The following is an 18470-nucleotide window of genomic DNA, read 5'->3' as shown; positions in this document are numbered from 1 at the left end:
ATATCTTTTTAATATGGTGTGACGAGAACTGCATGCCGGATTCAAGGTGTAGGCATACCAGGGCTTTATATAGTGTCATTATTATATTTACTGTCTTATTATCTAACCATTTTCTCGTGGGTCCAAACATTGTTAGCTTTTTTGATTGCCACTGCACATTGAGCAGTTGTTTTCAGAGACTATCCATGATGACTCCAAGATCTTTTTCTCAAGTGATAACAGCTAATCTGGACCCCATCATTTTGTTTGTATGGTTGAGATGTATTTCAATGTGCATTACTTTGCCTTTATCAACACTGTATTTCATCTGCCATTTTGTTGCCCAGTTACCCAGCTTTGTGAGATCCCTTTGTAACTTTTTGCAGTCAGCTTTCCTGTTAACTATCTTGAGTAATTTTGTATCAACCTGCAAACTTTGCTACCTCACTGTTTATCCCTTTTTCCAAATCACTTATGAATATGTTTGACAGCATCAGTCCCAGTACAAATTCCTTGGGGGACTTCACTATTCATCTCTCTCCATTCTGAAAACTGATCATTTATTCCTATGCTTTGTTTCCTGTCTTTTAACCAGTTACCAATCCCTGAGAGGACTCACCCTCTTATCCCATAAATGCTCAGTTTTATGTAGAGCCTTTGGTGAGGGACCTTTTCAACAGCTTTCTGAAAGTCTAAGTTCACTGTATCCAATGGATTACCTTTGTCCACTTGTTTGGTGAGGCATGATTTCCCTCGACAAAAGCTAAGTTGATTCTTTCCTACCATATTATGTTCATCTATGCGTTTAATAATTCTGTTCTTTACTATAGTTTCAACCAGTTTGCCTGGTACTGAAGTTAGGTTTACTGGCCTGTAATTGCCTCTAGAGTCATTTTTAAAAATTGGTGTTCCATTAGCTACCTACCAGTCATCTGGTACCAGAGGTTGATTTAAGTGATAGGTTACATATCACAGTTAGTAGTTCTACAATTATATATTTGAGTTCCTTCAGAACTGCTAGGTGAATACCATCTGGTCCTGGTGACTTATTACCATTTAAGTTATCAGTTTGATTCCTCTAGCACCACCTCAATATGGGACAATTCCTTAGATTTGTCACATAAAAAGAATGGCCCAGGTCTGGGAATCTCCCCCACATCCTCTCTCACCCCATTCCATTCTTTCTTTGTAAAGAGTGAAAACCAAATGAAGAGCATCTCACATTGAATTACATGAGAATGTATAGCTTTCAATTACTGCATATGAAACTTTAGCTCAACTGGCAAGGCAACAATCAAACTGAGCTCATTAGTACACAAGATTTAAGTAAAATTGGCACTCAAATAAATATGTTTTTGTTTAAACCATGAACTGAAGTTATTTGACAATTTTGTGCAGAACCTAAATTAAATTAAAGAAACATTGCCTTTCCAATTCTATCATGTGTCTTCTTTATTTCCTATAATACTTATTGTGTAACCATTTCACTTGAAGCTCAAGTTAATTAATTGTATGAAAAAGGAAATCTTACTTTTTGAATTGTTTGAGAAATATCCCAATATTCATACTTCTTTTTGAATCCAAAATGGAAATCTGAGAGAGAGAAAGCAAGAGACATGACTCCAGTAATACCTGTCTGAAAACCTTAAAATGCAGATACTATTCCTTAAATTGTTATAAAAGGAATAAATTATATGCAATTTTCTGTACAAGAGAGTTGTCACCAAAACACAAGTCAAATGAATGGCTAGATCTGGGTATCATTCATTAGAGAGCAGAAAAGGAGTGGAGTGATCTATTATTAAACTAGTCTTTAACAGGAAACAATGCAGCCCACCCATAACACCCTTGGCTTGAGGAACAGATGTCCAAGTTTAGTGAAAACCACAGCATGTTAGTGAGAGAATTAAGTCAAATTATAATTCACCATGTAACAAACTAGATTTTATCATAGAAATGTAGGGCTGAAAGGAACCTCAAGAGATCATCTTGTCCATCCCTGTGCCGAGGCAGAAACAAGTATAGTTAATAGCATCCCTGGTAGGTATATGTCTAACAGTTCTTAAAAACTTTCAATGATGGGGAGTCCGCAATCTACCTTGATAACCTATTCCAATACTAAAAAGTTTTCCCTAAAATCTAACCTACATCTCTCTTGCTGCAGATTAAGCCAATAACTTCTTGTCCTGCCTTCAGTGGATATGGAGAACAACTGAGCCCTGTCCTCTTTCTGACAGCCCTCAGCATATCTGAAGTCATATCAGGTCACCCCTCAGTCTTCTTTTCTCAAGGCCTGGTCTACACTAGCATATCAAGTTGGTATAACTATGTCATTCGGGGTATGAAAAATCCACACTCCCTGAGCGACACAGTTAAACCGATCTAACCCCAGTGTAGATAGTGCTAGGTCGATGGAAGAATTTTCCCGTTCGTCGAGCTACCACCCCTCAGAGAAGTGGATTACCTACGCTGATGGGAGAAGCCCTCCCATCAGCACAGATAATGTCTTCCCTGAAGCACTACAGTGGAATAGCTGCAACACTGCAGCATTTTAAGTGTAGACAAGCCCCAGGACTAAACACAGCCAGTTTTTTTTAAACCTTTCCTCAATATGTCAGGTTTTCTAAACCTTTTATCATTTTTGTTGCTCTCCTCTGTACTCTCTCCAATTTATCCACATCTTTCTTAAAGCATGGCACCCAAAACTGGACACAGTACTCCAGAGCCAGGTAGAGTGAAATCAATTATTTCATATCATATCCATACATTAATGCTGCTCACTGATGACCACTTAACTGGAACACAGACTATAACAAAGGTTTGAAGTTCCATGACCTCCAGGGACATACTTTGAAATGCACAGTTCGTTAGTATTATTTTTATTTCAGGGGTAACTTACCAAATACCATGACCAGCACAGTATAAGAACCTAAATAAGAGTCAACACAAAGTATTGTTTTAATTCATATGAACGGTCATGCTGATTAAATGGAAGGATTTTAAATCAGTTAATAAATCTGATATCAGTATTAGATATAGGTAATGCTCAAGTCTTCAGTTTATCTGGATGCATGACATTAATTTGGTTTCAGCAGCTTTCTTAGTACAGATAGGTTAGGATGGAAGTGAATTGTGAAGAATGTTTACCAAGGAATGCCCCTACTCAGCCAACGATCACATGGTCACCAAAAGTTTTGGCGATACAAGATTGCCAAAGACCGACAGACTGAACATCCAACCGGATTATGTTAAAAACCTAGCTAGAGATCAACGTGGATTGTGCTTGTCCTGCAAGGAAGTATGTTCTCTTGGCATTTGTTTGTTTAAAAAAAAAAAAAAAAAAAAAAAAGCACCCACCACAGATTTGTTACAGAATTTTGTTATATGTAATTCTAAAAGCCAACCAAAAAAGGAATGTACTTTTTTTCCTCCTCCTAAATTTTTAAAGGTCTTTCTAATTAAAAGAAGGAGTCAGGTTTTTTTTAATACCAAAAAATTGCACCAAGTCCTAATGGAACACAGCTAGGAATCTGAAAAGTTAGCAATTTTCTGAGTGAATGATATCACCTCATTTCATTAAAGTTACAATTTTACCACTGCAAGTTTGGTGATAACAGCCATAAAAAAACAAACAGTCACGAGATTTACTATCACAGGGGAATTGTTTCACGTTAACACTGTCACCTGGCTGTCACAAACAACTCCAAATACACAGATGTACAGGACTCCAATGGCCTCACACTGTGTTTGACAGTTGCACAGATATATTTTACTCAGCAACAGTGTCAGAAAAAAAAAAATTAACATCATTTGCAATGGGAACATCAGGAAAAAATACTAAATATGTGAAGTTCTGAAGCCAGCCGGTGAAAATAAAAATGCAGATGAAGCTAGTATGCTTCCAGTATATTCCTAGACAATACTGCATATCCAAGACAATCTCATTTGCCAAATGACCAAAAAAAAAAAAAAAGTAGATATGAATATTTTCCAGAACTTTGAAATTCCCTCTCTTCTTGATTCAAAATTCATTACAAGTCTGAAAGAATTTGATACAGAGTTTTTGGGGTTTTTTTAGATTATTAGATAAATTAGATTATTGCTAACCGGAATTCCTACCAGCCTAGCAAATGTAAACAGTGTGGGTACACCTCAGTCTCTCTCTCTCCTCTAATCATGGGAGCTGAGAGGCCCACACAGTTCGATAAGTGAAAGCCCCAGCACCTAGTGCAGGTTAAATTATCATTCCCCAGTGCATTATCTAATCTCTTTTCAAATGTTTCACTGAAGGTACCCCTCAATGACCTTTTAGATTGCAGTTCTATTCTCCAATTGTTCTGCTCACTTCTAATCTAAAATTACCATTCTTTAAATCCTGTAACACAGTCTCATTCAGTCCTTATAGCTTGTTCAATAATTTGTTCAGATCTAAGATCCCTCTCTCCATTTGTGTAAGCTATACAAGTTCTTAACCTTCTTATATCTTACGTGCTACTCTTCGTATTCTTTTTAGTTGGAGTATTTAACTGTACACAATTCTGTACAGTTAAATACACAGTATGCAGGAGGCCAAATCCTCGCTGTTTAAGCCAATATAGCCTCATTGACTTCATGACATTACACAAATTTACAGAAATTCTGGCTCAGTGCATCAGGGAAATTGATGAACCAATTTAATTGTTTTTATTCTTTCCCTTAAAGAGAACATATAACACTACTCTTTCGGTATCAGCACAGTATAAAATTACTGCCATGACCACAAGCTAGGTACAAAATCAAAATTCAACAGAGCCTCACTAGTCACATTTTCTTATAGGGCCTAGTATATTAGCTCTCACTGTTCTGCATATGATTTTTACACTCGTTCGATTTTTCAATTAAAACTTTTGACCAAGATTTTCATAAGAAACTTGTAATTTTGGGTACCTCACTTTGTGTGTGTTCACCTTAAGACTCTTTAAAGGGGGCTTCTTTTCTGAAAAATCCTTGTGAAAAAGTCTCAAATTTGGCACACACACACAAAAATTGCTCTTCACTTTAAAACAAAAAGAAAAGGAGTACTTGTAGCACCTTTGAGACTAAAATTTATTAGAGCATAAGCTTTCGTGAGCTACAGCTCACTTCATCGGATGCATTTGGTGGAAAAAGCAGAGGAGAGATTTATACACACACACACACACACACACACACACACACACACAGAGAACATGAAACAATGGGTTTATCATACACACTGTAAGGAGAGTGATCACTTAAGATAAGCCATCACCAGCAGCAGGGGGGGGAAAGGAGGAAAACCTTTCATGGTGACAAGCAAGGTAGGTTAATTCCAGCAGTTAACAAGAATATCAGAGGAACAGTGGGGGGTGGGGTGAGGGGGAGAAATACCATGGGGAAATAGTTTTACTTTGTGTAATGACTCATCCATTCCCAGTCTCTATTCAAGCCTAAGTTAATTATGGCCCTTAACTCTGTGTACATGGAGCTAATGTAACTAACTTCTATTTTTACATACATGTCACACCACTAAACCTTGCTCTGCATTCCTAACATCCATCCTTCTCCCTGTTGGAGTTTTCCTTTGGTTTTCTTCTTGCCCAAGGGCACAGAATAGTAGGATCATAGAAATGTAAGGCTGGAAGACACCTTGAGGTTAACCAGTCTAGCCCCCTGTTTTTCAGCATCTTAGCATGTTTTCATATGTTGGAGGAACAACAAGAGGCAACCTAATTACTTCAAGTTTTTCAGGAGTCTGCCTCAATCTTCTCTTTGTGTCAGACCTCCCATACTGGTATCATCTGCAAAGTCTGGTCAACACAACATATGCCAATTCCTCCACATAATTTATAAAGTTACGAAAATTAGTGTCAGTTCCAGCGCTGACCACTACTAACAACATTTGATACATCATCTCAATTGGAGAATTTTTTTTGTGGATTGTAACCATCCCGTCTGCCAAAGCAGATCTCGCATGATTTCTTATGACCTTTTCTAGCCAAGTCTCAGGGCTTCTTCTCCACCCTCATCTTCCTTGAGCCTTTTGCCTCCAATCCCTCCTCAAAACTCATTTGGCTGGTGAAGCCCACTAACACTCATCACCAGTATCAAGGCAAACCCCAAGAGAATATACCTCCTTGCAGATCAAGCACAATCCAGATTGAGCTCTAGCTAGTTCTTAACATAGTTCGGCTGGATGTTCAGTCTGTCAACCATTGGCAATCTTATATTGCCAGAACTTTTGGTGACCATGTGATCACTGGCTGAGTAGCGGCATTTCTTGGTAAACATGCTTCACAATTCACTGGTCTTCCATCCTAACACATCCATACCAAGAAAGCTGCTGAAACCAAATTAGTACTGATGGAGGCAACTGCTGGACTATGAATATCCTCATTGCTGATCTTGTTCTTCCACTTAATATGAAAAATCTGATGAAGATAGCAAGTTTAAAAAATTCACTCCAGTGCTCTTCAGCCTTCCTTAGCACCCACATTTCACTGTGGTAAAAAAAGAGTTGGAATAACTGGTTCTATAGAGCCACAGCTTCAAAGCAAGCTTGATGTGGCAATGTCTCCAAATGCCACTGACAAGACCGGAACTTGGCTGATGCTACGTAAGTGTCCACATCTTTCAAACATCCTCCAGCACTGTCTGTGATGCTTCCCAAGTATTTAACAGTTGCCACCTGCTCGATGTCCCATTTGAACAGGTTAATATGGAGTTGGTCACAAACTGGAGCTTGGAAGCTGCTCGATGGTAATGGTCAAGAACTTGATTTTATCCTGATTAATAAATGGACCCCTAGGGCTGAGCTGCTAGGAACAGTGCAGAGGCCAGGCCAATCTTGGCCAATGGGCGGAGGGAGGCAGTGCAGGGAGCTCAGCCAGGCCCCACCAGACAAGTGGGTCCTGTTGGAGCCTGGCCAGGGCAGGCCCTGCCCCCAGTATGGCCTAGCTGATTGCACTGCTCCGGAGGGACCAAAGCAATCTCCACCCTAGGACTGGCCCTGGCTGTGCTATCAACTCAGCCCAGCAGACCAGGTCACCTTCCAGCAGAGCCACCGAGTGCGGCTGGGTGGTAGGGCGTGGGGGAGTGGGTCTGTGGGAGGTCTGGCAGGGGGCGCTGGACAGTGAGGGGCAGCGGGCACTGGAGGGTGGGAGAGGTTTCAGTGTTTTGGGGTACTGGGCATAGGGGAGCCTCGGGGGCACTGTGCAGTTGGGGTTATGGGAACTGTAGGGGGGCGCTGGGTGAGGAGTGGTAGCGTGCAGAGCAATTGCAGTTGTGGTGGTAGGATCTCCGAGCATAGCAGGTCTGGTGGGGTGCTGGGTATAGAGATCTGTGGGGGAGTCTCCAGGCATAAGGGGCCAGGGGGTGCTGGGTGGGGAGGCAATGTGGCACGGCATAGGCAGGATCCTGAGGGGAAGGGGCACTCTGGCAGCACAGGGCCAAGCAGGCCGGTGTGCATCAGGCAGCAGCCGGTTTGTAAACGAACAGTGCCCTTGCACTAGGCTGGGCAGAATGGAGATGCCCCCGCCACACTGTACCCCACTGCTCCCATCCCCCTCGCTCTTGGGACCGACACCCCCACCCCCTGCACCATGTCTCACCATGCACCAGGTCCCTTGGGGGCCCACAAAAGGTTTATTCGGCCCTACTTGGCATCCACACCAATAAAAAGGCTTTCATTCATCCATCCATATAAAAAAACCCACAACAACCCATAATTCTCCACCTATTTGGAATATAAACACCAATAAAACAGATTTCATCTTGTATCATGGACAGAGCCATGATTTTTTTCTGCACTAAATAATACTGTAGTCTTACAATATTTTATATAGGAGCTGCAATTCCCATTAATGTTAAAAAAGAGTTGTAAGTCCTCAGCATCTCGGAGGAGATGGGAGAAGATCAAAAAAATACTCAAAAACACCACATAAGCAGCTATATACCACCTCTAAGCCAAAATGATTCCATTAAAGGCTGCAGTGTTCTCATTTCAAAGAAAGTCTCACGTATCAACATTTTGCTCAATTGGAATATCTCTTAGGGGCATCATGTTTGTTATTATATTAATGAAAGCTATGAAGTTGTTAGATATTTGAGCAATCATGTTATCTGATACTCATTATCCCATCATTCAAGATACTTAATAAGCAGAGATCCATTATTCCACTCTTTGCTTGATGTAAAAATTACTCATGGAAGTCTTTAAAGAGCAGCTTTATCTGCTTTTTTTAAAATCATGTGGCCCCCCAACCTGTTCACAATGAAGTAATCAGATCTCCATTATTTGTCTATTTCTTTAGTGTTCATAAGAAATTAGTTTCCTTTTTCTAATATCTGCACATTTGTTTAAACTTTATCTTGACACCCTCTTCTCAAGTCTATTGAAGTTACAAATGTATGATGTTTTAAATCAGTTCCAACACCTTTTTATTTTCTCACTAAAGTCTGATACAAAAGCAGATACATTTCCAGCAGTCTCTCTTATTTGGTGCTTGAATTAATATTCGTTCCATTCTTTGGTCCTTTATGCATATTTAACATTTCCTCTCTGTAAATTCCCTTTGCCTACCAGTACTTACATTTGCATTTTTACTTCCAGTTTTGCAAACATTTAATAGAAACACTTCCAAGCAGTTTAGTCCAAAAAAACAGATTGTTTGTAAGAGTTTAAAAAAAAAAAACCCACAAACAAAACAACAGGTTTCAGAATAGCAGCCGTGTTAGTCTGTATTCGCAAAAAGAAAAGGAGTACTTGTGGCACCTTAGAGACGAACAAATTTATTAGAGCATAAGCTTTCGTGAGCTACAGCTCACTTCAGATGTGCCACAAGTACTCCTTTTCTTTTTACAAAAAAAAAAAAATATGCTACTGAGTGGTTCTTTGGAAAATGTTTGACTCTAAAGATTCCTTTACAGAGTTGAAGGAAATGCTTTGCTCTCCCCCACCCCACACGACCCCCAAACCAGATTTTCTGTTGCACTAGAAAATGAAACTAGTCTATTTCTATTGCCCAGTTTTAAGAAGGTGAACTTGATAAATGGGGAACATCTAAAATTAGTAACAGATGCAGTGAGCAAGTTTACACTACTGTGCTAGATCGGTACAGCTGCACCGCTGTAGCACAACTGGTGAAGACATGCTATGCCAACAGGAAAGCGCTCTCCTGTCAGCATAATTGCTCCATCTCCGTGAGAGGCGGAAAAAACTATTTTGGTGGGAAAGCACATCCCGCTGACATAAAATGGTGTCCTCATCACGCTAAGTGATTTGTGTCGCTCAAAGGGGTGTCATTTTCACACCCCTGAGCGACGTAAGTTACATTGACTTAAGTGGTAGCGTAGACCAGCCCTAAGAAAAGCATTTGTTGCTTCACTCACATACTTAGGCGTTCTCCCCTACATTGTCTCCAAACAGTCACATTAAGAACAAAGTTTTGTCTTTTTGCATTTGTGTTAGGATGATTCTTTTATCCTCCTTCAAGATACATCATTTACTTTGGCCCTTCAGAACTACTACTAATGGAATGCTGCCTACTAGATCCCTTTAACAACTCCTTGAAGTATGCGCTTTCAAAAGTAGCAACTGAAGAGGAAGACAATGACACGGTGCAGTTGTGCATATAAAATCATGCGTGTAAATTACTGTACTCTTCTTGTAATCCATGCCCAGGAATGAAGATTTATCAAGGGCTAGCCAGACACAATCTACAGTAATCACCGGAGACACATTCTTTCTTCCTCAAATATAATATTTTTTGCCAGTGATCAAATTAAGGGACTTTATTGAGATAACTTATAATAACAGAGCCAGCCTTTCACAAACAAGTATCTTTAAATAAAAGAATAAATCTAACAGTTTATGCTCTGCAAGTTTTTTGGGTAAAGTGATAATGGTGAATGGCAACTGGTCAGATTTCACATCAGTTTCTAAGACATTACAGTGAATAACAGAGAGAGAGAGAGAGAGCAAGCAATGTTGGGCTACTTCTGAATTCCTACCTCTTCTTTAGTATCTTTAAATGATGATTTTGAAGTTCGCCTTCTGGGATCCTGAAGGTTGGTTTCCTCTTGCTGCCCAAAAAGCTCCTCAATTGTTTTTGTGTCAATCTGGAACTGCTGCCGTCTTGCAGCAATAGTCCAGATATTTGTTTTACCACGGACTTGCTCTTCAGGAATTGTTTTCCAGAAGAAACTCCGCATCCGTTTTTTTTTGCTGTGGGGGCCATGACCATTTATAAATTGTGGCGGAGCAGGTGGGGTTGGTCCTGGAGGAGGAGGTGGTGGCGGTGGCGGTGGCACCCCAGGTGGTGGAGGTGTAAAACCAGTATCTGTGACTGAACATGGTGGCAGCAACGATGGCGCGGGAGGAGGTGGTGGCACTTGTTCTGTTGTCGTATCTTCAATCATTAATCCAGTTGCAACTGATATAGCCCCATTTTCTTTATCATTGACCAAGGAGAGACAATTCATAACATGCATTTTAGTCTCTCCTATGAGGAGAGACTTACTTCCCTGGGTCTCCTTGAAACATTGAACAATGGACTAGCAATTTGTGTCAGACACTTTCAAACTCTAATCTGCCGGAAGTGAAAACAATGCAGGAGCCCTGAACCATCTTCGCAACCTACAACAAAAAACACAATGGTGAAATTCAGATCAAAGAGACTGGATTTTTTCCCCTGGTACAGGTAGCAATGTATTAGTGGGAAATATACAAAATTCAATATAAAACAGTCAGTCATTTTAAGCTTTAATCTAGATGGGAGATTTTCTGAAAAACAAAGTTCTCTAGGGCCTAATTTTGTAAAATTTATGTACATCCACAATAAAATGTCAGCTAATTATGGGGCATTACATTTAAATACAATTAAAAACTTTAAATTTAAAGCATAGAGTGCCTCTGGAGAAGCCAGAGGTTTCTGAAATATCTATTCTGGATTCAATATAATTTTTAAAGAAACAATATTTATCCCAAGCCATTTCAACAAACGGAACACATTCCAACTATTCATTTTAGATTAAAAATATCATTATACAGATTTAAATATGCAGAGTTAGAATGTACTTATACATTGACAAAAGCTCTGCCTGAAGCTTTTTAAATGGCTTCCCCTTCAACCGTGAATCAAGACAGTTGAACAATCTGGGATAATTCATTATGTAGCATATGGCTTTTTTGCCCTAATATTTTTCATGCAGTTTTCATTAATAAAATGTACGGAGACCCAAAACCCTGGATTCTTAATAAAACTGCAATATTTATAGTTACTGACCATAGACATGCATCTTAAAAAAGAAACCTAGCATCTACCTTTTGTCATTGTCATTAATGGTCAACTTACAATACATTTACCAAAATTTACACAATAGAAGAGAGATTGTAGTTTTATTAGGATGTGTCTTTATAATTCACTCAGGTATCTAGATTACTGTAGCTACCTCAATAAGCACATGTCTCACTACAGATTTAAAAAAGGGGGGGAGGGATATAAAATTGGAATAATAAAATTACATAGCCTAAGCTCTATGCACATGCAAAGCTGAAAATATTTACTTAAGAAAACTTGTATGTCTAGATGAGAATCTGGTAGCTCAACCGGAGTTTTCAAAGTTATTGTGACAACTGCATTTTTTTTTTTAAAAAATGTTGCCACTGTGGCGGAGCAGATGGTGATGTTAGCGGCAGCAATTTTAAAGCTAGTTAGTTGTGTTTTTTTTTTAAAGGCACAATTTAAAAGTTTGTCAGATCACTCGTATTAATGAACAGATTTACACTTTTTAGAGATTTTCCCTGAGAACACATCAGACTAAAAAGTTTAAAAAACAAGGCCCAACTAAGAATGCTATTGTTTAATCTCTTTACATGTTTACAGCAGGATGTGGTTAAACAGCATTGTAATCAGAGATACATACTACCACTCAATTTGGTAGTATCCATTGCACAGGAAAGTTAGATGGAGACTGAAGGAGGAGTACCAGGCAAAGAATGGCAATAGGAAATCTAATAAAAAAGTTACAGCAATGCACTTGGGAAAGAATACTACTAAACAAAAGTTTGTTGATTAATTAGCCTTATCTGCTTGGCATTGTTCCTCCCATTTGACGTATACATAATTAACAGCAATTGAGATCACTTAATATTTTGGAACAAAAAATACTGGCAAGGTGGGGGAGGAAAAAGAGACCTTCACCGCTGCCAGATATGAACCATTATAGCATACATGCACAGAGATAAAAAGTTACAAGGACAAGCCATGTGGCAGATCTTCTGCTGATGCAACCTGACATATCACTTTCCACTGAAGCCAGTGGAGCTAAGACACCAGTCAACTTCACCAGTGCTCTTCAGAATTTTGTGGGCAGCAGCCAACCAGATATTTACTTCAAATTTACTAGTCATATTCATATCACTCTCTTGAAGTACTGAAAGTATTCATGAGCGTGAGGGAACCCAGAAAATACAGGCTCTGAAGCGTTGAGGATACTTTGATGGAGGAAAGAAAAGAGAGAAAAAGGATCTGAGAAAGAGGTGCTTCAAATTTAAGTCTACTATCTTCTATATAGAGACTGATAAACTGAATACATCAGGGTTTGTCTCAACTCTCAGAGTGTTACACAAGAAGTGGAAATTTCTAATAAATTCAGATGCATTAGGAAGAACTGATAAATAATCCTAATCAAACAGTGCTGCTTCATCAATGTCCCAACGTTAACCACACGAGAGTAGAACTTCAGCTACATTAAAGCAGTGGTTCTCAATCTTTCCATACTACTGGTACCCCTTTCAGGAGTCTGAGGCCCAAGCCCCGGCACCTGGGACTGAAGCATGTAACTTAGCTTCATGGCGGGCCCCCCAGTGGCGTGGGGCCCTGGGCAATTGCTCTGCTTGCCACCCCCTAAACCGGCCCTGCACTTGAGATGCCCCTAAACCTGTCTCATGACCCATCTTGGAGTCGCAAACCCCAGGTTCAGAAACACTGATCTAGGGGAGTTGATATATCCCCTGGAAGACGACCTCTGTGTACCCCTGGTTGAGAACCCTGGATTAGAGTATTGTGGAGGGAAAAGAATTTAGCATACAACTTCTAGCTGTTGAGTAAAGCCTTTAGATTTCTTAAAACTTGAGATATTTGATTTTTATATATTACTTATATTCAAGCTAACTTTAATTTTTGGATACTCATAATGCTGTGGAAAACTGAATACCTATTATGCATTCATTAACAGCTCAAAACACAGTCTTGGACATTAGAACCTGTTCTATTGAGACAGGAAATGTTGGCAAAAACAGAGCAAAGACTAACCCATCTGAAGAGCGCCATGGGCTTTTAACTTCCTTTTAGAGCACTACTAAAAGTCAGAAAAAAGGCACATTGTTTCCTGTAGATGAAATATTAAAGTCAAACAGATTGCATTACTAATTAGCACTAAGTTTCATCACTGGGCAAAGCCCTTGAATACACAGCTTTCTATCCCAAAATAGAATTCTATAAAAAGCACTACACCTCCCCAAATGTTTTGGTCATTTCTAGAAATGGGACCTATGCTAGAGGCCCCAGAGAAACACCCCCATCCCACAACTTTGGTTTGAGTTTTGTATCCAAATGTTGAGGCTTGTACCCTATTCTAATCAGTTGAATAGCTATACATAGTCCCAAATAGAAAAGGAGTACTTGTGGCACTTTAGAGACTAACAAATTTATTTGAGCACAAGCTTTCGTGAGCTACAGCTCACTTCATCGGATAATCCCAAATGAAGCCTCTTATTCCCCAGACCAGCAGGAGTGTTGCAACAGCTGTTACACGCTTTACAGATGAGTATAGGAGATGGATGTCCAAAAAGGAAGTGAATCATACATTCTATTGCCTTTCCTTGGGGGAATTAACAGGGAACAAAAGAGTCTCCTCTCCACTTCTGTAAGATTAAGCCCATAAGTAGAACAGGGGTAAAAGCCCAGGGAGTAATGGTAAACCTAATAATACAGACCACCAGTACCTCATGCAGCTTTGGATGATGGCAACAGTGATAAACTTAATTTTTTCCCATAACCAGGATGGAGGGGAGAAAAGAAATCTGGAATGAATGTGTGAAAGGAAAACTACAAAACACACACAAGCATTCAGCTATTGTTTTCCCACAGATAAGCACAGTCAAGTAGAGGAGGTCACCTGCTCTTAACAGAAGCATAAAGTACCCTAGTTACTAGGCTGAGATACAGAGGAATGTCAAAATTCCTCTCTCAAAGAATCAGTTTGTGGATGCACCATAATACTAGCCACTAATGTAGGTGGGGAAGAGATAAACAAGCAGACTGGGACACCATCTGCACAGCTTATTGATGGCAGGAGGTGTCCCCTAGCCCTTGCAAGAAGTAGAGAGAGGGACGACAGCAATTCCCCACTCATAACTAGGGAGCAATTCCCACTCCAAAATACCCTGGGAGTAGGTTAGTGCCCTAAACACTTAATTTGATAAAATTCTACTGGAGTTGAAATTTTAGAAGGGGAGAAGACGGGAGATCAACACTCAAAGACTTCCAATATTATAATCTGCATCTTTGCACATTTGTTAAATCCAAATCAGTCTGAGCTGCAAAACAGTTTTAAAGTGATGCCTTTAGTACATTTAAGAATGTTCACATTGACACTGCTGTACACATATTGAATACTATCAGATCTCTAGATCATACTTTTCAAAGGAAAGGAACACCAAATATTTTAATTAAATGGAGCATTTTATTTTTGTCTCACTCATGATTTTATTGTACAGAATTTCACCCATAACCATTCTTCAAAGATGGAGAGCAATAAGGAGCTTTTCCCCAGTTCAGAAGACAAGCATTCTAAAAAATGTTGTTTCCCAACCAAAGTAACTGCCATTTGAAAGAGACACAAAATATGATTTTTGCATACACAAATTAACAAGTGAAATGTTCAGTGTACAAAGAAAAGGAGTACTTGTGGCACCTTAGAGACACGGCTGCTACTCTGAAACCTGAGTTCAGTGTACAGTGACTTTTAGAATTCATATTTGTTCCCTTTAGTCCATACCTCCTGTTCTCTACCAAATATATTTCTCTGTAAGATATCTCCCAAACTCACACTAAACAGCACTGCCTTTGAGTGCTCACATACCACAATCCTCACCACAATACTTAGATGTCTGGATCTCAACAATAGCTTTACAAAGAAGTAAATGGAGCAACTAGTTGCTAACCACAATTACAGCAACAGAAAACACTGGCACGTATAGCTAGAAATCCAGCCTGCCAAAAGAAGGCAGGCTCATATTAATCACAACAACTTAGAAGATGACCATGGGACACATCCTGAGAAAATTCTCATAGGAAACATATCCCTTAAAAGTATGACTGAAAAAGACAAAGCCTCTTTTAGTTCAGTGCATGAGTAAAACAGACAATAAAGAATCAGTGGCCACCAGACAAAATGAAGACATTATAGTTTTAAAAGCTAGCCTTTTGATTCCAAGGATACTTTTAGAAGGTAGTAAAAGAGGGAGTGTTAATATTTGATTTCTGATTGGGAAAAATAAGCCAAAAAGGTTTGTCCTCTATGCAGATAAAAAGGCATGTGTGTGTGACACAGAGCTGCCTTAGAGGACCACCCAAGGGGCAGTAAAAAATTGGTTACTTACAGGTCGGTCTTTAAGTGAAGGTCGAACTACATGGCCCTGGAGACCTCGGGACACTTTCTCAGGGTGGCTTGAACCTGAGGTTTCGTTTCGGAGGTAGGCTGCTTGCCCGGCTAGATTCTGTCCTGCGCGCACACGCTTACACGGGAAATAGCAGTGACCTGATTCAGCGAATTACAGCAAGTGTATCCCGACGGGTGATTCCTCCTCCCCGCCGGTCAGCCGCAGCCCAGAGAGGAAAGGGTCAACCCCCTTCCCTACCTCATTCTCCCAGCTTCAGCTGGCTTCTCTGGGCGGATCCTGAGAGAGGCAATTAAAGAAACCCTACTGAGAGCCCAAGTTTGCTGAGCGCGTTCAGTCCCGGGGCGGGGGCGGGGGCGAGGGCGAGGCGGGGCGGGGCGGGCTGGGCTGCGGCGCGACCCCTCCCTCCCCCCCGGGGGATGCTGCCTGAGCTTCCCCTCCACAACAAGCGCTGCAGCTGGAGGAAAACGCGGCGGCCAGCAGCTGCGCCCTTCTCCACAGCCAGCAAGCGCCCGCTCCTCGCAACCCCCCTTCCTCCGCTCCTGCCCGGCTCAGGACACCTCTCCCCGGCCCCAGCCGGCCCCCGTCCGGGCTCTCGCCTCTCGCAGCTCGGCGCTCCCCCAGCACGTGCGCAAGGAGCGAGGCGCCCTGGGCCGGGGGCAGCACGGCCGCGCCGCCGCACCTGGCGGGAGGGCAGCAAGCCCCGCCGGGTCTACGGCAAGCCCTGCCTGCTGTTCCGCCCAGAGGGGACAGGGGGCGCCGCACGGTGGGGGGGGGTCCCTGGCTCCTCGGGGCACCCTGCGGAGCCAGGGCGGGGCTGCCTCTCCATGCCCTAAACTGACCTCAGGGCCCCCGCCGCAGCAGGAGGGATTCCTCCCCCCCGGCCGGCTCCAGCCGCCGCTTCTCTCCCCTGTAGCCTCGCGCACCGCCCTGGCTCCGAGGCTGCGACTCAGCCCGTCCCATCCGCCCCCATGTCACCCGGGAGCAGAAAGACTCGCAGCCATGGCTGCGGCTCGGCAGAGGGACCGCATTTCCAGCAGCAATCACGGAGGGAGGGCGGGAAGAGGAACGCACCCGCCTGAAAGCTCGAACGGATCGCGACGCAGTCAGGGGCCCCTCCGTACGTGTCTCGTTGTGCAGCCGAGGGGGGGAGGGCTGCACCCTCCTCCCACTCCTTCGACTTCAGGGGACGCACAGTGGCGCTCAGCTGCAGATGAAGCCCAGGCGACCAAGATCGCTCCCCACAATGCAAGGGTGCAGCACGGACCTGCCTTTACTTTTAATGTCCTTCCCCCTCTGAAGTTGAAGATACTGAGTAGGGAGTTAAGCAAGCAGTAAATAGACGATCCGGTTGCACGGAACCAGGCTGCGTACAGAAAAGCAGCCTTTCAGACTCCTGTAAAGTCACAGTGACACAGGTGCCAGAAGTAAGGGTGCTGCAGCACCCCTGCCTTGAAGTGGTTTCCATCATATACAAGGTTTACAGTTTGGGTCAATGGCTCTCAGGACCCCCACTGTACAACTTGTTCCCAAGCCCCTGCACAGTGGTGCAACTATTTAGTTTTTTTTATATGGTGGGGCCCTTGGAAAAGACAGACCCGGCATCTACGTTACAATGAGATTGTCTTGGTGTTGAAGATTGTTCCTCTTCTTTCCAGGGAGAAAGAAAAGGAGGACTTGGGGCACCTTAGAGACTAACACATTTATTAGAGCATCAGCTTTGGTGAGCTACAGCTCACTTCATCTACTAAATGTGTTAGTCTCTAAGGTGCCCCAAGTCCTCCTTTTCTTTTTGCGAATACAGACTAACACGGCTGCTGCTCTGAAACCTTTCCAGGGAGAAAAATCGATTTTGATTTGCAGTAGAAGGAAGGAGGGGGGTTATGGCTGTGGGATTCCTTCTTGTTAATCCTGCGGGGAGAGAAGCGAGGGCTCGCTGCTCCCGAGCCCAAGCCCTACGCTGCATCACCCAGCCAGGCGCGAGCACTCCCAGGGGAGCCCCAGCAGCTCAGGTCCAGATGACCTGCTAATGCACAGACCGGCCGGAAGGCTGGGCAAAGCCACAGCGAAAGAAACGAAGAATTCGAACAAGCCGGCGCTAGGGTCCCAGCCTCGCTCAGCAAACGCACGGAAGAGAAGGCGGCTCGCGCGACAGCTCTTTACAGCGCAGCCTTCCCTTGGCCCCTCGTGTCAGTGCCCCAGCCGTGGGGGATTGCCGTGTGAATAACGCCCGTGGCCCTAACAACATACACGATCCACGCACACGCAGGCTTCCGTGGCGCTATTCGCAGCTCACAGCCTCGCTCCCGCTTTCAGGGCCACGTACCTTTCCCGCCTCCAGTCGCCCGGAACCCCCCGCGGCCCCTCTCCCCCTCCGCCGGGGCCCGGCGGACGCGCTCTGCCTCTTCTCTCCCACGCGCCGCTGCCTTGGTCGGCCGCTGGCCTCTTCCCCGGGAATCCGGGACAACGCCACCACCTCCGCCCATCGCACTGCAGCCGGGACCAGGCAGCGGGAAGAAGGAGGTGACACGCAGGCGCAGCACTAGGCGGGGCTGCCTCAGGTGACAACGCTGCCCTATTCGATGCAGTGAGCCCGGTGCTCACGAAAGCTTAGGCTCTAATAAATGTGTTGGTCTCTAAGGTGCCACAAGTCCTCCTTTTCTTAATGCTGCCCTAGTCGCTCCGGCAAGGGGCCAATAAAGCCGGGTGGTTTTAAATTTTCTCTCCACTCCCTGAGCAACATCAGGCTCCCACTGAAGTCCGTGGTGAAACTCTCCCCTGACTTCAGTAGTGCAGCCTCCATGCTTTG

At 42.9% G+C, this 18470-nt stretch overlaps 1 protein-coding gene across 2 annotated transcripts in view; it reads right to left on the bottom strand.

Annotated features, from left to right (window-relative positions):
* The window catches only part of FHDC1 (FH2 domain containing 1), a 49057-nt gene extending 30877 nt beyond the window's left edge, over positions 1–18180 (bottom strand). The window contains exons 1-3 of one of the 2 annotated variants that reach the window (XM_038400947.2): positions 17988–18180; positions 9988–10612; positions 1511–1572 (exon numbers count right to left, since the gene is read on the bottom strand). In XM_038400947.2, coding sequence (XP_038256875.1) covers positions 1511–1572; positions 9988–10467 — 542 coding nt within the window. In that variant the 5' untranslated portion in view covers positions 10468–10612; positions 17988–18180. Of the gene's footprint in view, positions 1–1510; positions 1573–9987; positions 10613–15643; positions 16309–17987 lie in introns of those variants that run through there. The other variant, XM_038400948.2, reaches the window with a different exon arrangement.
* Positions 18181–18470: the final 290 nt, after the last annotated feature.

Source organism: Dermochelys coriacea, chromosome 4, assembly GCF_009764565.3.
Source record: "Dermochelys coriacea isolate rDerCor1 chromosome 4, rDerCor1.pri.v4, whole genome shotgun sequence".
NCBI lineage: Eukaryota > Metazoa > Chordata > Testudines > Dermochelyidae > Dermochelys > Dermochelys coriacea.
The sequence above is the reverse complement of the archived record's forward strand: the minus strand, read 5'-3'. Positions and strand labels throughout refer to the sequence as shown.